Raw genomic sequence first — 22,330 nt, forward strand, 5'->3', positions numbered from 1 at the left:
ATATTAAAAGGGTATTTAAAATGCTCATGGGCACCCTAATGTGATAATTTTCAGCCCCTAATTTAAATGTGTGTGAACACATGGGCTTATAAATATTAAAGTTGGCCATAACTATAAATTTTACATTTTATAAAGGGAAAAATGGTAATACTTACTACCTGTTCACACGCCACACCGAGTCAGCAAATAGCACTCCACGGTACACTGGGGGCGTCCTCGTCCAGTATACTGGCACGGCATAACAAGTAGACACACGCAAACAAGTCATGCAAAAACAAATTTATGCATGCAGGCATAAATGCATGTGCACATGTAATGGACGAAATCTCCCTTTCATGAAACTTGTACAAGGAGTTCTTGTCGGGTACAAAACTGGCGCGACAGAAATATAAAAAATATGTCCTAGTCTTCCTATGGAGTGACAGTCCCATAGGTGAGACGCCATCTTGGCCATACACGGGTGGCACCAACAGGCTCCCGTCCATACAACACGAAGCAAGTCACACATGGGTGGCACGAAACTGGTTCCCGTCCATGTGACACAGCACTGGTCACACACGGGTGGCACTAATCTGGCTCCCGTCCATGTGACACCAAAAGATTGGCCCTTTCACATGGGACACGGACACTAGCCTGGTCCCATGTGAACATGGCACAAATCTGGCCGCTCTATGGAGTGGCAGTCCCATAGAAGTGGCTCCAGAAATGGAGATGGACCAAATGGTGACACAGTTTTTGGTCTCAAAAGATCACCCTCTTTCTTTGGCTGATGGCACACAGAAGCTTGGCGGTTGGCACATGGTTGGCCATTGGAGGTCGGCCAATAGCTTTCACAAGGTGCGGCCATCCTCACGAGTCTCAACGATATTGTCTTTAGGATTGCCCGAAGGCGCAGCAGGTTTGGCAGCGGATTTTCGGCATCTTCATGATGGACGGGGCCTCGACCCGGATCATCACATCTTGATGCTTGTAGAGACAAAATGGGTTGCTGCAACACTCATAGCTCACAAGGCATTGACTCTCTCACAACGACACGGGGTAACGTCTGGTCCTGAGATTGAGAACGCTCTGATACCATGGCAAAAAATTAGAGAGGAGTAGATTTTGGAATACTCATAGATAACACAACACAAGAATTGAACTCATAGAGTAGATTGAGAACACTCTGATGCCATGACAAAAGATTAGAGAGGAGTAGATTTTGGAATACTCATAGATAACACAACACAAGAATTGAACTCATAGAGTAGATTGCAATATGTATTCAAACAATGAGATGTAACAAACTACTGAGATAGAGTTGAATGCTAATGATTGGGAGAATTCCTCGAATTTCTATGAGATACAAGAAACCGTGTCAAAGCACTTCTTGAGGGTGATCCAATGAACCTCTGAACTTGGAGTACTGCTGGTTGGTAAGACTCGGGTAAGACTCGACCATTCACCACAATGAGAGATCATTTGGATGATCCCAACAGTGAGAGTCTAGATCATAATATTAGGAACAACTTTGCTGAAGACTTTAAGTTGATCCAACGTTGAATCTTATTTCAATCTCTCTGCAATGCAGGTAGGTAGGTGCAATCCTTGATTTTTTGCATACTGATACTGTAATGTAGAAACTAAAATATAATCGGCAAATCCAAGATTCTTATGGTGTTCTCTAGACATATCCCTAGGTAGTCAGATTGCTAGTGACTTCTATTACTCTCTCTACATGGCCAACCTCTCCACCCTCGCTAGATGTATCTCAGCGTAGAGTTTGGTGGTCAATGATGACACACTTGGATACCCCCTTCACAACAAAGAAGATGGTACATCTTGCTCTGCCAAAAGGCTAGTGCCTAGGTGATGATGGCATCACTCCTGCTGGGATTTCATCGGGGCTACCATCCCTTAAGTCTTTGAGGAGATTTTGGACAGCACTGTTATGTCTCCCTGGCATTCCATTGGGATTTTTATTACTCACTGGGATTTCATCGGGGCTACCATCCCTTCAGCTTTTCGGGAGATTTGGGATAGTGCTGTTATGCCTCCCTTCCTCTCAGGTTCACCAAAGTGGGGGATAGGACCCTCATCTTCTAGTGGAAGCCTATCACCCTGCTTGGCACTGCCTACAAAACCTTGGCCAAGGCAGTAAGCCTCAGGCTCCAACCCCTCCTCCCTGACCTCATAGAGAAGTAATGCAACACTTTGTATGAAACGAGACCCAAGCAGGGGTCACCCCTTCCTGGACTCACTTCTCCAGTTAGCACTTTAATATACACTCTTAAAAGACAATAGCACAAGACAAAGTAGCAATAAAAAGTAATTAACAACTCTGAGCATAGATAGATGACACCACACTGAGGCCGGAACGGGCCCCCCCCCCCCCCCAAGGATTGTTATTATTACTTGGGAGAATTTGTTACAAGTACACGGGCCCAAGGCCAGATTTCCAATAAGCAATGCACGATGAAAAAAACAAAGTATCAAACCCAAACATGTTTGTTGATGCCGAGTCTGCAGTCACCAAGGGCTGCCCCGTCCATAGCACCTTCCAGAGTCACACTCTGCGTGCAATCCACCCGTCCCTGGCACTACGGATCACGCCGTGCCAGTCCTAGCGATGGGGCACCCTCACGGAGTTGACTCGGTGAATGGAAGAGGAGTCCAGACATAGGAGAGCAGGAGAATTCCTCATTCTTCGCGATGAAAATCTTCTGGAGTCACCGTACAGCCAGTAGGAAGAGTGACACAACCTGGGCCACTTGTAGGAAATGCGTATGTCCTAAATCCACGCGGATAACCCCACTGGTTTGACCTGAATCACACGTGGGAGTGAAGAGGGCTCCTGCTAGCTGTTTTGAGCACACACATAAGAGAAAAAGAGTGCTGTCCAGACCTGAATCCACGTGTGGAAGTGAATAGAGAGAAAGCTGTACCATTCAGTCCATGGGAAAAGGGTTCCCAGGATGCTATACGGCCAGAATCAACAGATAATGATGGTACTGTACCTGCTGTACTTGCTGTACGACCAGAATCAGCAAATAATGATGGTACTGTACCTGCTGTACCTGCTGTACGACCAGAATCAGCAAATAATGATGGTACTGTACCTGCTGTAACTGCTGTACTTGCTGCTGTACCTGCTGTACGACCAAAATCAGCAAATAATGATGGTACTGTACTTGTTGTACCTGCTGTACCTGCTGTTTCATGAGAATAATGAGTGCTCCAGCCTGTTTTCTCTAAATCCCAGCAAGCAGTTGTGTTTTCTTTCTCCAAAATGCAAGGGAGAGGGCTGGAAGTGAGGCGCCTTCCTCCCATGCAAAGGATTGGGTGTGGTAGGTGGGGTAGGTGGCCAACCCCCACCCCACATGCTATAAAAGGGTGCCCAGGCCAAAAGAAGGTGCCCACACTTATAAAGTGTCCACCTACTTTTAATGAAGTATGAAACCTGTAAGTTATAAGACTTATAACTTAAAACTCTTATTAAAATAAGAGTTTCCCACCTGTTCACACGCCACAAAACCTGTCAGAAGACAAGGCATTCCACGGCTCACGGGAGGGCGTCCCCGACCCCTGAGCTAGACACACATGTCAAGCATGCAAACGAAACCAGTTCACGCGAAAACATTTCAAAGGCAGGCAAACATGAGTGCACAATGCAATATTGTTAAAGGATAATCTCCGTTCATGTACTTGCACAATACTTGACATTTCCGGGCCCAAACAGGCCCACCGGAAAGTCAATTCTAGGTACACACACAGTGTACAATCCACCCGTCCCTGGCACTACGAATCACGCCGTGCCAGTCCTAACGGTGGTAATCCAGAAACATACACCGTGTGCAATCCACCCGTCCCTGGCACTACGAATCACGCCGTGCCAGTCCTAGCGATGGAGCACCACTACGGAGTATGCTCATCCAGAGCCCAAAGCTCACACAAGAAGATAAGAGGACCATTAGATAGCTCAATGGTGACATCTCCCCGTCTTCTAAACAGTTGTCCGCAACTGAAAAGCTTCCAAATAGTCATGGAGAAGCTGCGGATAATCTTTGAAGTAGTCCTCATCAACCCACTTAGCATCAATGGGGAGATAGTTCTTGAACTTCACCAAATAGCGTCTCACAAGCTTGCCTGCAGATAGCTTACGCTCTTTATGAAACACAATCTGCTCTGATACCACTGAAACGAGACCCAAGCAGGGGTCACCCCTTCCTGGACTCACTTCTCCAGTTAGCACTTTAATATACACTCTTAAAAGACAATAGCACAAGACAAAGTAGCAATAAAAAGTAATTAACAACTCTGAGCATAGATAGATGACACCACACTGAGGCCGGAACGGCCCCCCCCCCCCCCAAGGATTGTTATTATTACTTGGGAGAATTTGTTACAAGTACACGGGCCCAAGGCCAGATTTCCAATAAGCAATGCACGATGAAAAAAACAAAGTATCAAACCCAAACATGTTTGTTGATGCCGAGTCTGCAGTCACGAAGGGCTGCCCCGTCCATAGCACCTTCCAGAGTCTCACTCTGCGTGCAATCCTGTATGTCCTGCATACGGTGGAGCATGGCATTCTTCCAACACTTTTTGCCTCAAATCTGTGAGCACACAAAGGCAATTATCTTTAAGGAGATACCCATCTTTGATCACATATGATGCATGAGTATGACCAGCCACCAAATCAGCCCATAAATCTGAAAAATCAGCATCTATATGGTACTTATTTTGCATAGACGACAAGTCTCCATGAGAGGCAATTGAGATAGAAGCTACATACGGCCTTCGAGACAATGCATCGGCCACCACATTCTTCTTTCCCGGTGTATGCACAATCTGAAAATGAAACATAGAGAGGAAATTTGCCATCCGCATATGCTTCTCTGAGAGCTTAGTTTGTGTGAGAAAATACCGTAAGCTTTGGTTGTCGGTCTTCACCATAAACTCTGCACCCAGAAGATAGTGCTTCCAAATGGTCAATGCATGAATCACTGCCAATAGCTCCTTCTCATAGATCCCCAAAGAAAGTTCCGTATCACGCAAACGGCGGCTCTCAAATGCCACGGGGTGTCCTTCCTGGTTTAGGACAGCACCTAAACAATCTCCACATGCATCACATTCCACAAAGAATGGCTTGTGCAAGTCAGGAATGATCAACACGGGCCCAGATATGATTGCATCCTTTAGTGAATAGAATGCTTTGCTTTCCAATGAAGTCCACTGAAAGGGGACTTTCTTCTTTGTCAACTGATGAAGAGGGGCAGCAATCAAAGCAAAATGCCATATGAACCGTCTATAGTATGAGCATAACCCAAGAAAACTACGAACCTCATGCACTGACTTGAGTTCAGGCCAATTCTTGATAGCCTCAATCTTGGCGGGATCCATTCGTATGCCATCTTGAGAAACAATATGCCCAAGATAATGAATTTCGGAGAGGAAGAACTCACTCTTCTTAACATTGATGTGAAGTACTATGGCCAAATGCTTTCTGTGCTCTTCTTCACTCTTGGAATAAACCAAGATGTCATCGAAGAAAACTCCAGTGAACGATCGATGATCTCTAAAAATCCTGTCCATCATACGGTTAAAAGTGGCAGGAGCATTTGTAAGACCGAAAGGCATAACAAGATACTCGTACAAACCAAATGCTGTCCTGAAAGCGGTCTTATGCACATCCTCTGGTACTACCCGTACTTGATGATATCCACTCTTCAAATCAATTCGGCTGAAATATGCCGAGCCATCCAATCTATCCAAAATATCATCAATACGAGGAATAGGAAACCTATTCTTGATGGTTAGTTTATTTAGAGCCCGATAATCCACACACATACGATAAGAGAGATCCTTCTTCTGCACTAGAAGTACGGGAGAGCAATACGGTGAAGAGCTAGGGCGGATCAAACCTTTTTGCATGAGCTCATTGACTTGCTTCATGATCTCCTCCTGCTGTGATGCACTCACACGGTATGCCGGCCTATTTGGTGGAGAACTGCCAGGCACAAGGTCTATACGATGATCCTCCGGCCGTGGTGGTGGTAGCTCCCCTGGAAGTGAATCTGTAAAGCAATCTGCATATTGTTTCAAAAATTCCAGCCTATCACATGTGAAAGAATCAAGAGAATGATCAACATGGTCTACTCTATCACGAACAAAAATCATGTACGAGCAAAGACCCTTTCTCATGGCTTTATTTATTTGAATGTGGGATACAATAGGGATAGAATTCCCTTCCACACCGGCATCAATAACATGCTCTTTGCCCCTATGCATAAATGTGATCCGGTTGGTCTTGTAAGCCTTGCGAGGATCAAGACGGGAGTGCCAAGGCTTTCCAAGCAATACATCACACCCATTTAATGGTGCAATGAGGAAGTTCTCATGGTCCAAATATCCCTGAATATGCATGCGAAGCTTGCCAATAAGGGGTGTGACCTTGACTTTCTTGCCAACAAATGCACTTCCGGCCTCAATCTCCGGTCCCATGTCATCCACACTAATGCCCAATGCTGTAGCCATTTCCAATGATATGAAGTTGTCCGTGGCACAATCATCAAACATAAATAATGCGGGTTGATCTTTGAGCTGTCCCCATGCCTTGCATACCATCCTATCCAAAGCATCATGGGCTGTCCCCCCTTGTACATCGGGCACCATATGCACATTAACCTTGGTTTCCTTTGCATCCTCTTTGCCTGCTTTCTTTGGGCATTGCCGGACCATGTGATCTTTACTACCACAAGAAAAGCACTTACCGTCACGTATATATTGCACCCTTTGTTCCGGAGTAAGTCCATAGTTAGGCCTTTTGTTGGGACGCTTCTTCTCTGAGGTACTTTCAGCTTTTGGAGCTCCCTTAACTTCATTGGAGTCCCTTTTAGGTGGCTGTCCACCCTTATGCAGATTTGGGACAGCCTTGTCCTTCCCCTTTTGAGCATGTCCATCTCATAATTTTGCTTCAGCTTTTGCTCCAATTGTTCGGTGGCCAAAGCAGCTGAAATGAGCTGTTGTAGAGTGTGGTTTGGGTACAACTCCAAGCCCGATTGATAAACCGGTTGGAGTCCCGATTCAAACTTTCTCTTGCGTTCCTCATCATTTACCTGCATAATAGGGGAAACTTCCAAGAGTGTTTTCCAAAACTTGGATACATAAGCATGAACTGACTCACCTTCATTCTGCTTAACCCAATCCCACTTCTTGCGGATGTTCTTCTTGGCATTAGGGGGTAAGAATTGGACATAGAATCGAGTTTTGAATTCAGCCCAAGTGTCCACGGGAGTGCCTGAGAGCTTTTCTGCAAGCCACCAATGAGCGGCCGTGCCCTTCAAGAACATGCTGGCATGCCTCACCTTGGACTTTTCTGAAAAATCCTCATCACTAAAAGCAATGTCAAATTGGGAAACAAATGACATAACCTTGGAAGCATCAAACTCACCATGATATGTCTCGAGCTTGACGGATTTGTCCCCGGCTTTGAATTCCTTTTGCTTATGAACATGATGCTCATAATCCCCATGCGTCCTCTTGATTCCACGTTCATGTGGATCAGCCCTGGCATCCATAGATGCTCCTGCATACCTAGGTGGCATACGTGGACGTGAACCATGTGCTGTACCTGCATGCATGTGTGTAGCCCCACCACTTTCTCTTGCAGCATAAGCATGATCCGGAGAGGATGTGGAGATGGGAGCATGAAGAAATGGCTCTTCATGGGAGAGTTCAACAGGTAAAGTAGTAGTACGGGGATGTCGGTGCTCTCTAAGCCCATGAGAAACCTGCAATGATGAAGAATGAGGCTTGTAACGATCATCTCTAGAAGTAATGTTACCTTCATAGGCATGGCTATGCCTCCCATATAAGGTAGAATCACGTCGGGATGTAATGGAAGGCTCCTCTTTGTGGACAGCAGATTTCAGCTTTGGAGAGGCTATCCCAGGCATGTCCACCAATGGAGATCTCTTTATAACAAGCTCCCCATCCTGGCCCTGCAATACATCACCCTTTTCCACTAAGAATGAAAGAGCTAGCTCACGAGGTTTCAGCCCTGATCCACGAGCCAAAGCTTCAAAGTCTTGAAAGACGGTTGCCTCCTTTTTCTTTGCATCTAGTACTTGTTGAATGTGTGGGTCCTCACGTAGGCTGGCCAATTCCATCTCCCTGGCATGGAGAAGCTCTTGCATACGCTGAATTTCAGCATTGATGGCACTTGGCTCTTGCTCTTGCTCCTGCATTTTCTCCTTGCCACGGGACGGCTGTCCCAACCATACATGATCACGGGCATAAGGCATCCGTCCACTTGCTTGAGTTCCACTGGAGTGCCCCTTTGAATTTGGCACTTCCTTGCTACTTGCTTGGCTAGCCATAATAAGAGTAAAGTCACTAATGGAGAGTGGTCAGGAAGCCTTTGGATCGTCTCCCAATGTAGAAAAAGGAAGATCCGTGCTCTGATACCACTGAAACGAGACCCAAGCAGGGGTCACCCCTTCCTGGACTCACTTCTCCAGTTAGCACTTTAATATACACTCTTAAAAGATAATAGCACAAGACAAAGTAGCAATAAAAAGTAATTAACAACTCTGAGCATAGATAGATGACACCACACTGAGGCCGGAACGGCCGCCCCCCCCCAAAGGATTGTTATTATTACTTGGGAGAATTTGTTACAAGTACACGGGCCCAAGGCCAGATTTCCAATAAGCAATGCACGATGAAAAAAACAAAGTATCAAACCCAAACATGTTTGTTGATGCCGAGTCTGCAGTCACCAAGGGCTGCCCCGTCCATAGCACCTTCCAGAGTCACACTCTGCGTGCAATCCACCCGTCCCTGGCACTACGGATCACGCCGTGCCAGTCCTAGCGATGGGGCACCCTCACGGAGTTGACTCGGTGAATGGAAGAGGAGTCCAGACATAGGAGAGCAGGAGAATTCCTCATTCTTCGCGATGAAAATCTTCTGGAGTCACCGTACAGCCAGTAGGAAGAGTGACACAACTTGGGCCACTTGTAGGAAATGCGTATGTCCTAAATCCACGCGGATAACCCCACTGGTTTGACCTGAATCACACGTGGGAGTGAAGAGGGCTCCTACTAGCTGTTTTGAGCACACACATAAGAGAAAAAGAGTGCTGTCCAGACCTGAATCCACGTGTGGAAGTGAATAGAGAGAAAGCTGTACCATTCAGTCCATGGGAAAAGGGTTCCCAGGATGCTGTACGGCCAGAATCAACAGATAATGATGGTACTGTACCTGCTGTACGACCAGAATCAGCAAATAATGATGGTACTGTACCTGCTGTACCTGCTGTACGACCAGAATCAGCAAATAATGATGGTACTGTACCTGTTGTAACTGCTGTACTTGCTGCTGTACCTGCTGTACGACCAGAATCAGCAAATAATGATGGTACTGTACCTGCTGTACCTGCTGTACCTGCTGTTTCATGAGAATAATGAGTGCTCCAGCCTGTTTTCTCTAAATCCCAGCAAGCAGTTGTGTTTTCTTTCTCCAAAATGCAAGGGAGAGGGCTGGAAGTGAGGCGCCTTCCTCCCATGCAAAGGATTGGGTGTGGTAGGTGGGGTAGGTGGCCAACCCCCACCCCACATGCTATAAAAGGGTGCCCAGGCCAAAAGAAGGTGCCCACACTTATAAAGTGTCCACCTACTTTTAATGAAGTATGAAACCTGTAAGTTATAAGACTTATAACTTAAAACTCTTATTAAAATAAGAGTTTCCCACCTGTTCACATGCCACAAAACCTGTCAGAAGACAAGGCATTCCACGGCTCACGGGAGGGCGTCCCCGACCCCTGAGCTAGACACACATGTCAAGCATGCAAACGAAACCAGTTCACGCGAAAACATTTCAAAGGCAGGCAAACATGAGTGCACAATGCAATATTGTTAAAGGATAATCTCCGTTCATGTACTTGCACAATACTTGACATTTCCGGGCACAAACAGGCCCACCGGAAAGTCAATTCCAGGTACACACACAGTGTACAATCCACCCGTCCCTGGCACTACGAATCACGCCGTGCCAGTCCTAACGGTGGTAATCCAGAAACATACACCGTGTGCAATCCATCCGTCCCTGGCACTACGAATCACGCCGTGCCAGTCCTAGCGATGGAGCACCACTACGGAGTATGCTCATCCAGAGCCCAAAGCTCACACAAGAAGATAAGAGGACCATTAGATAGCTCAATGGTGACATTGTATGTTCTTTTCGACCAAGTTCTATGTGCTTAAAGTTGTGCCTATGTTGGATTTACTTCGGGAATCCAAGGGGAGTCATCAACCCTTGTCCATTCTCCTGCTTTAAATTTGAGAAGGCTTATGACAGGATGCAGTGGAGATTCTTGAAGGAAACTCTATGACATGTGGGTTTTTCTGGACAGTGGATTTTAGGCGTCTGTTCACTTAAACACTTAGCTAAGAGCCAGACTCTCATTAAGGGTGGCAGAGGAGACAGTTCTCAGGTTTTCAGATTTTTAGATCCGTCGGTGAGGGCTGCTCACTTGCCTTCTTTTATCTCTTCATAGTTTAAGCAGCAAGTCATTTTCTCGTTCACAGGTACAGATTACTGGAATTTGTCTTCACATCAGGAATGATAAAGAACTTTTCGTGCATGGTACTCCAATATTCCAAGATGCCTCTCTCAGGAATTTACAGTGCTTGAAATCAAGACTTTTGCCTTGGAGCAGGTGTTCTCATCAACTGGCGCAAATCCATTGGATGCTGGGTTAGTGATGTATGCATGCCAGAATGGAGAGCAAATATGGATTGAGATGGGTACTACTGCTATATATTTGGAACACGAGGTAAGTATGGATCTGACCTCCACACAGTAGTTTGCTTCAATCTTGGAGAACATCAGGAGCAACTTACTCTATTCGAGCTCCACCACCCCACCCTGACTTAGTCTCCAGAGCCTTGTGGTGAACCAGGTTTTATGAGCCTCACCATACTACATCACCTCTTATTGGTGCTTTTCACGCTCTTGTATTGTTCAGCTCAGGAGACTCCTGCGAAATTATTTTTTAGTTTGGATCTGATGGCATGCATGAAGGGTGGTCTGAAGCACTATCATCTTACCTATACATGAGGGGGGCCTCAACATTCTCAATCTTGACACTGAGTGCAGAGACTTTCTAGGTAAGTTGGTCATAAGAGGGCTCCTTCCTGGCATGGAGCCTTAGGGGCAAGGATGTCTTCACTTAGCAGGTTTAGACCTCTCACAGAGGCGGTGATTGGATGCTGAGCTTGAGGTGGCATGGATGCCCACATTGGACTCAACTCTTCTCCTGTGTTGGCAGCATTCACTAGAGCCGGGCAACAGATCAGAGCATCCCTCTCATGGCCTCATCCTCAGACTCAAGATGAGAGGAAGAGACAGTCCAGCATGTGGAATGAGTAATTTGTTGATGACTTAGGATGTCCACGGGCTTCAGGAGATACACGTAGTGGTCCAGATTGGGGGCGATGGATTCATGTGGTATCTCCCCATTGGACATGGATTGATGTATCTTGTCATTGGACACTCCCCATCTTTGACTACACAGTCAAGCATGCTAGATGAGCCCAGATTGGGAGGCTCTAGTGGATACCCACCTGGAGAGCACACTGGAAGACCTTTGGCATCGCTTATCCATGAAAGCTATCTATTGCGGAGATGCTTCCAAAAGAGGCAGACCTCTATGTTCTTCTGGCTCTTCCAGCTTGGTGGACTCCCTGTTAACACTTGGAGACAGACCTTTGGTGCAGACCCTAGATGGCTGCGATGCTTCACAGCTTCAGAGTCTACTTGGAATTGCATTTTGGGTTGCAGAGAGACCAAGACGATCTAGCATGGCATTGACAGTCAGGTCCTCAGATTTTGCACAAGGGAGTAGATTTTGAACAGGGTCATTTTGATGCGTAGAAAAGTCCCTCAACCTATCTTAGGAGTAATCTGGTAGGATATTGTACACATCATCATGGCCACTTGGGCTAGGATTAAGGGCTCCCCACGTGCTACAGTGGCCAGGGAAGCTTCTTTCATGAGAGACTGGGACCATGGTTTTAACTTTTTCCTCACATATTCAACCACAGGACCTTCATGGCATTTCCACTCTCTGGTTTGATTATTCTTTTCCGCATGATTTTATATGAGGCTTTTAGAGGACTTCGGCTAGGATATTTTGTAATTTTGTCATGTTTATTCGTTATTCATTCCTTTGCAAAAAAAAAAAAAACCTTGGGACCGCAGTCCTTTTCACTCTTAATGCCTCCTGCACTCTGTTAGCATCATCAACTCACCTAATTGATTCCATCATTCATATTACATAAATGGGATAGCCACATAATTTTCCACTCTCAAGATTTCTATTGCAAGTATTCTCCCTCCCTCTACGTTGTGCGGGGATGACTTCCCTCCCTCTAATTCTCACTCACCTCTTTTTAATTGGAACTCCATAAGCCAAATTTCAATTCAAAGAGTAAACATCCATCTCAATTTTATCCCTTTGGACCAATCTTGGGACTCCATTGCAACATAGGCCATTCTAATTTGAATAGGATACTGGCAAAGGATTTTGCAATGTAAGGAGGTTGACTATGTGGAAATGGTTTGAATGTCTTGAAGGTAGGAATAGGATTACACCTAATGTATTGGCTTTTATCATTGTTTTAGGTGGCGTTTACTGTTGATGGTGCTGTTATACTAGGCTTATTGTGGATCTTGAAAGCAGTGCTAGAGGTACTCTCCATCATCATGCCACAAAATTCTTCTGTTTTAACTGTTGGTTTAGCCTATGACTATGACCGTGAAGACATTAAAGTTGAGCTGCTTGCAACTGGGAAAAAATATGCCTGTTAAAATATTAGTCTTCTCCTGAAGCTTTCTATTAATCTATTAAAAAATATCATCGTGTATGTGCATGAAACAGCATTGTAAATGCAGAAAAGGTTTGGTCCATCCATCCTCCTGTCGGATTTAGAAAAGCAGAGGCTCCCAGGGGGGCAACCAAAATCAGGAAGGTGCCAAGAGTCCTGCCCTCTCATGGTGAGAATCAATGCCCTTGGCTACTCTTGGCTGTCTAGGCCCTTGAACCGTGGCTCTTGCAGAATATATGAGATGATTTATGCAAGGAACTGAAGATCCCCTCAAGACTCTGGAAGAAATAGCCCAAAAAATAGCCCACGAGAATTAGGAGATTATCATGCACGAAAATGATAAAGGTAGAAATCCTTTCTAAAAACATGATCTTTAATCAAAATAGAGATAATACGTTTTTTTTTTACACTGAAAATTGGTGTCAGATTCGTTTCCCAAATACCAACCAAACCGTGCAGAATCTCCAAATGTTCCGAACACACACTTTGTTCCTCTTATGATGATCTAACTTTCTTTAATACTTCTCTCTGACAAATAAAGTCATCTACCCCCTCATGCGAAGCCGCCCATTGCGGCTATTTTTACTATGCAAACCCCCATATGAATTTCCTTTAGTCTAAACTACTCACTATGACCCTCTTATACATTATCTAATATGGTTAAGTATAGAATATAAATCACTTACAAATGACAGCACAATACAGACATAAAAAGTCCCAAAATTGACCAAAAATTGGTATCTCTAAAATTACTCAATTTGTGACCAAAATTAAGATGTCTCGTATCATGCGGGATAAAGAGCCCACTTCCGTAAAGGTAGCCCTTTCACAGGATACTTGGAGGAAAGCCATGCAGGTGGAACTTGATGCCATCGAGAAGAACAACACTTGGGAGTTGGTACTGAGGCTGTCAAAGCGGTCAGTCATTGGTGTCAAATGGGTCTTTAAGACCAAGTATGCGTCTGATGGGTCGGTGGACAAACACAAAGCCAAGCTTGTGGCTAAAGGTTATGCTCAGCGGCCAGGCATCGACTACGAGGATACCTTTGCACCGACAGCGCGGATGACCACGATTCGGACCGTTCTTGCCCTTGCTTCTTCTCAGAGGTGGCCCGTGCACCGGATGGATGTAAAATCTGCGTTCCTTAATGGTGACCTGCAGGAGGAGGTGTACGTTGAGCAGCCTCCAGGCTTTATTGTTCCAGGATCGGAAGGGATGGTTTACAGGTTACGTAAGGCCTTGTATGGTCTTAAGCAGGCTCCCAGGGCTTGGAATCAGAAGATTGATTCCTTCTTTATTCGGACTGGATTTCAGAGATCGGTTGCAGATCCGAACCTGTATCTCTTTCGGGAATGCGGCATGGTCACACTTATCATCCTTTATGTGGATGATCTCATTCTCACCGGCGGTCATGTGGAGCACATTGGAGTGACGAAGGCTGCCTTGTCAAAGGAGTTTGAGATGACCGATTTAGACTTACTCCACTTCTTCTTGGGATTGGAGATCTGGCAGACCCAGAGGGGGTTTTTCGTCTCTCAGCAGCGGTATGTTCATGAGTTGCTTGAGGCCTTTGGGATGGAGAACTGCAAGCCTATTACTTCGCCGATGGACCCGAACACAAAGTTAACCGTTACAGATCCTTGTGAGCCAGTTGATGCCTCGCAGTACCGGAAGTTGGTTGGTTCATTGATCTGGTTGCTGAACACCAGATTGGACTTGAGCTTCTCCGTGGGGCTGTTGAGCTCTTTTATGCAGACGCCATTGAAGACTCATTGGGACGCAGGATTGCGGATCTTGCGGTATCTGCAGAGTACGAAGGATCTGGGACTCTTTTACACAGGAGGGAATGGAGTCAAGCTCCAAGGTTGGAGTGACTCAGATTGGGGAGGAGATCCAGACACGAGGAGATCTACTTCAGGATACACTTTTACCCTCGGCTCAAGAGCAGTTTCTTGGAGCAGCAAGAAGCAGCCAACTATTGCCCTTTCTTCGACAGAGGCAGAGTACCGGGCTGCTTGTGGTGCTGCTTGTGAGGTTGTATGGCTGCGGAGGCTGCTAGGCGAGATTGGGTTTCCACAGAGGGAGCCCACAGTCATCCAGTGCGATAACCAGAGTTGTATAGCTATTGCTCGGAAACCGGTTTTCCATGCCCGGACCAAGCATATAGAGATACAGTATCACTTTGTACGTGAGAAGATCTTGGTGGGTGACATCTTGCTACTTTATTGTTCGACGAAGGACAATGCGGCGGACCTCTTCACGAAGTCTCTACCTCAGGCTACGCTCAGGCGGCACTCCAGCTCCCTTGGGTTGGTTTCACAGCCAGGAGCTGAGAGGGGGTGTTAGAAGTCATCTCCTGTCTATTTGTATACACCAGGGCCTCTGTTGTGGGTGTGCCCACCCGTATATCATTTTTCCACACTCCCCGTATTTTTTCCCTATTTTTTTCCCATTTTTCCTAGTGGTGGGAGGGCTGCCAGATGATGCCAGGAGCACCCCATTGCTGGCCGACTGGATCTACATCAGTCGTGGGCTTCAAGGCTGCTGGCTGACTTGTTTTGATCAGGCGTGGGCATCAGAATGCTGGCCGACTGCATTTATGCAGTCGTGGGTTTTTTCTCCAGTCGTGGGCACTCTCTGCTGCTGGCCGACTGCCCTATCTGAGATGTATATATAGCCCCTTAGCCCCCACCACTTTCTCATTCAGTTTTTCCGGGATCTTGTGTATAGAGAAGAGTTTACACACCTATCTCTCTGTGTTTCTTGTGCTGATTATTTTCTGCAGTCTACTTGCTCTTGTGTACCCAAGTTTGGTTATCATTTCCGCTGCATATTCTGACAGTTTCATGCATCAAATGAGCTTGCACACGATATTCACCTCCTCTATCTTTGCTTGCTTGCAATACGTGTGCTTCCATTTCCTGGCACCTCCACTCGTATGTCTCATCATAGTCCACCTCTTCCCACCATGACCAAGTAGCTTGCTTCTTGGACTGCTTGCTGCCTGAAGCGCTAGGTGCCATTGAACGATTGATGATTGAAGGAGAAGAAGATGAAAGTGATGAGGATGAGGAGCACACTGGTCATTGTTGTGTACAGCCTGTGAACTTTGAAGTTTCAAGGAGGTCGAGTCTCTGTTCAATCCCAGGGAGGGGCAGCCAACGCGGCGAGCGCACATACAATAGTAGGCTGCAACCCGTTTCTTTTCACTCAACGCTTATCTTGGGGAAAGTACCCGTTTGAAGGTACTATATTAGGTACCTTTGGTACCTTTAATTGTTGGATGGCGGCCATTGCATGCCATGCTGTCACATGGAACGGCCGTTCTAGAAACGGAAGTGCTGTTCCTGAAATGGCATCAGCCGTTCCCAGTTATGCGCCATGTCATCAGCCGTTCCGGTGTTCCATGATACTCTTGCTTGCAGGAGGGGGGGGGGCTTCAATGGGTATTTGGGACCCAATACTATATCATCTTCATTCCCTTCTCTCTCTCTACTTAGTGAACGGATGCTTAAGATCTCACCAAAATAAAGGTTTAAAGAAGGCTTTGTTGCGTGTTACCACGGTCAACTTCAGTGCATGTAACATTGGTATCAGAGCATCAGGTTGGTGACCCAACTCAACTACCTAAAGAAGTGAGAGCATCTAGTGGATGGTAATATTGCACCATGTCGGGAGAGACATCTCATCAAGAAGAAAGTCAGCAGATGTTCTTCGGTCCAGAGGAACAAAGAAGAAAAGACAACGAAAGACGTGAAGAAGCAAGAAGAAAAAAAGAAAGAAGAACATAGATGTGCGGAGGAACAAAGGGATAAGGAAGCTACACACAAGTATGAGAAAGACTAGTGCCGTCGAGAAGAAGCCGACCAAGAGTACTAGCAAAGACTCAACTGGGAGGCTATGCGAATCCAGCATCAGCAGACGACGATGACACAAATTCTGGCATCCCTTCCTAGGATGGCTCCATATCCTTCGTCCTCCACCCTTGTCAGTTTGGTAACAAAGATCACCAAACTTGGCATACATTATGAGCAAAGCACTAACCATTTCTCAGCAACCACCACCGTCATTCGGACTTCATCAAACTTTAGTAAGTATAATGGTAAGTGCGATCATGCTACTGTTACTCAGTTTATTCATCAGTTTAAAGCACATTTTCCATTAGCTAAAATCACAGATCCACAAGACACCTCACCTCACTGGGGCAGCTGTTACTTGGTGGCAGCATTGGTCTCAACTTCACATAGACCTCTTAATAGGCCAATATCAGTTTGATTGGGCTACTTTTGTGGCTGACCTCAAGGCTCGTTTTCTTCCACCGCAATATATGACCAATCTTGAGGATGGATTTTACAAACTCACTGAGATTGGCTCCCCTATTTTGACCTATTCCAATAAGGTCAAGACACAAACATTAGGTACCCAGTCAGAAATTTTGAGCCTCAGACTTATACACGAGCATTGACCCTCGCTTAGAATGAAGAACTGATGCTAAACGGAGGTAAGCCCAAGAGGCACAGTCTAGTCCTAAGCCCCAGCAACAGTCATCTACCCAATAGTCATCCACCCAGGGTAAGGGGGCTCAAAAAAACAAACACCAAAAGGACCAAAAGAAAAATTATCAAGGTCAATCGGGCTATAAGAAAGATTCCACACCCAAGAAGACTCCCGAGGAAAAATTTGAGGGCATCACTGGACGTTACCTCAAGCCAGATGAACAGACACGGTACAAGGAAGAAAACCGTTGTTTCTTCTGCCACACTATGGGACACGGGAAGGACTGCACTAAGTGGCAAGCTGAAAAGTTTGCCAAAGCACCCACTTCCACAATAGCAACCAACACCCACTTCCACAATAGCGACCAACATCAGCCTCTAATATCGTTCAACTATTGCTAGCTTTAAATTCGGTCCCACCAGTGGTATTTGATGATAAGCAGGAGGGCGAGGCTGAGGGATAGAAGAAGGCTCTTATCTGTGCCTATGGCACTACGAGGGGATGACAGTTCATTGTCCTCTTTGACATGGGTAGTACTGAGGATGCCATCTTTCCGTAGTAGTTGGCAAATAAAATGAGCTATACCTTGGTTCCTTATCATTTAGATGTGGACGGGTTTACACCTGGTCTACGTACACATATCTCTCAGAAAGCTCAGCAGTTTGAGTTCCAGGTTCAGAAGGCAACATTCCAGTGAGATTTCATTGTCTCCCCTCTTGTAGCAACATTATGTCTCCCCTCTTGGAGGCTAGTCTCCTGTCTCAATATAGCAACATTGTGTTGTGAGACGACCTGCCACCTAATCTCCCACCTAGTAGACCTGAGGACCATCACATAGAGTTGGTTCTTGGTTCAGAGCCTCCCAACAAGTTTCCCTACCACCTTTCTAAGGCATTGGGAAGCAAGCTGGAGCAGCAGTTATCCCAGCTACTTTGGGTTGGATTTATCCTGCCTTCCTCCTCTCCGTCTGCCGCTCCCATCTTGTTTGCCCAAAAGAAGGTAAAGACCGCAGGCTTATGTGCGGATTACACGGCGCTAAACAAGCTAATAGTTAAGAATAGATTCCCCATGCCTAGAATAGAGTACATCCTAGAGTAACTCAGAGCTTAAAGAAGAGAGCTCTATGCATAAGGTAAAAGCCCTTATGCAAATGTATAGAGCTCAATGCATTTGGATGAGAGCTCATGCATATGAAAAAAAAGTTACCCCCATAGCACTCAAGGGTGTGGCAAAAGAGTGTTGGGTTTAGAGCTTACTATAAGAGAATGGAGAGCTGACAAGTGAAGACCTAACTAAAAGAAGAGTGATGACCTACAAGAAGAAAAAAGAACATAACAAGAGAATCTTATTTGTAGCTCTCTATGCATGCACAGAGCTCATAGAGAGCCCTGTGCCCTCTATGCATGTATAGAAAGCACTCTATGCATGCATAGAGCTCATAGAGCACTCTTTGCATGCATAGAGAGCTCTCTATGCATGTTGAGCTCATAGAGAGCCCTATGCATGGAGCACTCTCTACACATACATAGAGCTCATAGAGAGCTCTGTGCATATTTAAAAAAAGTACTCCCATAGCACTTGGGGGTGCAACCTTTAAAACAAGTAATGTTGGGTTTGGTGTGAAAAAATAATAGCATTGGGTTTAGAGCTTACTATAAGAGAATGGAGAGAGAGAATAGAGGCAGCGCGCAAGATAGATGAAAGACCTTCACATCAAAATGACATGAGTTATATGAAAAAAATATGCATGAGATCTCTATTCATAAGGTTGAGCCTGAGCCCTCTCTGCATGCATAGAGCTTATAGAGAGCCTTGTACATGCATAGGGCATAGATCACTCGATGAATGCATAGAGCTCATAGAGAGCCCTATGCCCTATGCATAGCACTCTATGCATGCAGAGAGTGTATAGATCTCATAGAGAGCTCTATGCATGCATAGAGCTCATAAAGAGCTCTCATGCATGTGAAAGAAAAAGTACTCCCATAGCACTTAGAGGTGCGGCATTGAAAAAAAGAGCGTTTAGGTTTAGAGCTTAACGTAAGAGAATGGAGAGGGAGAATAGGGACTGTGCAAGATAGATGGAAGACTACCAATGAGGTGATAGCCGAAGTGGTGAATGTGTTTGCCTAGGACCAAGAGGTCCTCAATGGCATCGACTACGGGAGGATCTTGGGCCTTAGGCTAGTGGTGGTGGTGGTGGGGGAGGGGAGTGGTGGGAGGAAAGATAGATGAAAGATCTACACTTCAAAGAAACATGAGTTATAAGTAAAAAATTATGCATAAGGGAGCTTATGAGAGCTCATGCATAACTCATGAGAGGTTACGCACATGAAGAGCTCTCTTTATGCATAGCTTATGGGGGAGCTCATGCATAGCTCTCATTATGCATATAAGAGAGCTCTCTTTATACTTTGTGCATGCAATATACTCTATGCATGCCCAACCAAAGTAATAGAGCATTATATTCTATGCATAGTGTATAAAGTAAAGAGCTTATGCATAAAGCCTTGGGCAAACATGTGTGCAAATCTAAACTATAAACATAGAAAAAAAAAACATAAAGCTATAAAACAAAAGCATTGGGTTTAGGGTTGGAGCCTACCTCAAGAGCTAGGCTAAAGAGAGCATGTCCTAAAGAGTCTTTATATTAACACAAAATCAAACAGGCAAAAAAAAGAATATATTAAATCAATAGAGAGAGGGATTGGAAAGGAGGAATGGAGAAGAACATTTTGATTAAAGACATAGAAGGGAGCACCATGCTTGTGGAAGAGCAAGGAAGAAAGAAGATGAATGAGATAAAAGAAGAGCAAGGTAGGATGGTCATGTGAGAGGTACTCCAATGTGTTGCCGCCGGGGCAGGAAAATCCAAATTTTTCTCCACTCAACGCGGCTATCTACACGGTTGTACAGGCGGCACAGCCGCATTGATAACCACGTGTATAGTCACGAAATAGCCACGTCAGGTCGCTGCCCCACCGCTATCACTACTTGCACCACTTTCTCACTACTTGCTTTCACTATATCGTGTCTACCTTTGGCAGGATATGGCCTTCATTCGTAATGTAGACAATACCCGAGTACGAAATAAATCATGGCAATCAATTTATGAAGATCTAGCGTTGCCCAAGCATATGGGTTGCGGCTCCTCTAATGGATTATGGAGTCCACTCGCACGGCTGTGCCAAATCAAAGAAGGCATGTGTAGCCGTGGGAAATGCGTGGGTTCATGTGACTGGTTACATTGATCCTCATCTACAGTGGCAGATTGTGTGGTTGCTGTGTCATGTCAATTTAAAGATGGGAAGTGCAGTCTTCCAATAAGCCTTGTGGGAGAACCTCAATTGGAGGAGAGAGAGCCATGAGCTTTTTATTCGGTGGAGTATTTCTGAGTTCTGATAAGTATTTTAGCAGAACAACACGATTTGATATATTGCTGTGTGTGGAAGATGTGTGTGTGTGTGTGTGAGAGAGAGAGAGAGAGAGAGAGAGAGAGAGAGAGAATGGTGATGGTAATTGGATGCTTGCAGCTTACTTGTGTTGTGGGGATTATCGCTTTGTGTGGAAGATGTGTGTGTGTGTGTGTGAGAGAGAGAGAGAGAGAGAGAGAGAGAGAGAATGGTGATGGTAATTGGATGCTTGCAGCTTACTTGTGTTGTGGGGAGCATGGCCTTCATTGGAATCTTATTGATGCGCGGTCTTTGGTCAATACTCTCATATTTCTATACATATCAAAAAGAGGACATTGATTCAACTAACCAAGCTCCTAGCTACTGAAGAATAAAAATAATGCTGCTGCTGCTGCTGCTGAGGGGACTACAGAGTGAAAAGAATATATCAATTTGCCTCCATTTAATTTTATATGCATAATAATATTTATAAAACATAGTCCTCTTTAGTTTGAGTGTGTCGATTTGTACAAAACTTAAGAGAGTGTTTCCAAAGAAACGGTTTTTTTATAAACCTTTGGGCAATTAGAACAAGTAGAAAAGATAGCATCATTAGGGCAATTAGATTAGATGCAAACAAGTAGAACAGATAGATAGCATCATTACTCAAGTAAACGTTTGAAACACGAATCAAATGCGCTTACTTTTGTGGTTAATTTATTTTTTCGTCCTGAAGAGCTTGCTTCCATTTGGATAATTGAAGACGACAATGCTTTGAAGCCATTTTTATAGGTTTTTGAGATTTCTCAGCCATTTAACAGAGGTGCCCAACATCCCAAGCCTGATAGAGAGCGTAGGCGGGAGTAGAAAAAGCTTCCTTGAGAGCAGTTAAAGCTCGATGGTTGGAGATGATACAAAAATATTTGTTTGCAACCATATATATGCTCTACTACTACTACTACAAGAAGAAGCATATTATTATTGAGTTATAATAATTTCTTTTGTAAGGGTGTAGGCAATCGTGGAACGTTAACTTTGGTACTCCACCGCGGATAGTATCTTGATGTTGCTCATCAACTCAGTCTACCAGGCAACAAGTAGCGATCCGGCCAAAAGTCCCACCTATTAGCGAGTGTAGGGTTCTGGGATCATCTAGATCTACTCTCCCTGTGAAGTTCATATGACTCACTTATTAGTATTCCGTCTATTATGTGTTACATAGGGAGCTATCATTTTTTGAGTTAAAACTTTCTAGATTCCAAACTTAGTCAAGCTTAGTGAAGTTGTTAGAGCTCCAAAATGACACTTCTTTTTTAAAAAGATTATTACAATGTTAACCCCATTTGGGGTTAAGTAGACGCTCTCTACCATGCATGAGAGTTAGTAATAAGTGTCATTGAAATGGAGTGAGCATAAAGATAAGATTTGGGACAATCACTATAGATTAATACAAAGGGAATGTTATGAGAATGGATTTTAAGCTCCCTTAAAAAATATTATTCTACCCTTTTAGAACCCCACCATTCAGAGTCGTGTCTTGCTAGGCAAGTTGATTGTTAGAGGACCTC

The 22,330-nt window shown here is 45.0% G+C and overlaps 1 protein-coding gene across 5 annotated transcripts in view; it reads left to right on the plus strand.

Moving 5' to 3' along the window:
• LOC147608374 (uncharacterized) overlaps positions 1–21,508 on the plus strand; it is an 81,840-nt gene extending 60,332 nt beyond the window's left edge. For 4 of the 5 annotated variants that reach the window (XM_086789318.1, XM_086789317.1, XM_086789316.1 and 1 more), the window contains 2 exons: positions 12,670–12,735; positions 21,019–21,508. In XM_086789318.1, coding sequence (XP_086645444.1) covers positions 12,670–12,735; positions 21,019–21,150 — 198 coding nt within the window. In that variant the 3' untranslated portion in view covers positions 21,151–21,508. Of the gene's footprint in view, positions 1–12,669; positions 12,736–12,925; positions 13,049–21,018 lie in introns of those variants that run through there. The other variant, XM_086789319.1, reaches the window with a different exon arrangement.
• The last annotated feature ends 822 nt before the right edge of the window (positions 21,509–22,330 follow it).

The sequence above is a fragment of the Cibotium barometz genome, chromosome 53 (genome assembly GCF_041138505.1).
Source record: "Cibotium barometz isolate CiBa-2024 chromosome 53, ASM4113850v1, whole genome shotgun sequence".
NCBI classification, from domain to species: Eukaryota; Viridiplantae; Streptophyta; class Polypodiopsida; order Cyatheales; family Cibotiaceae; genus Cibotium; species Cibotium barometz.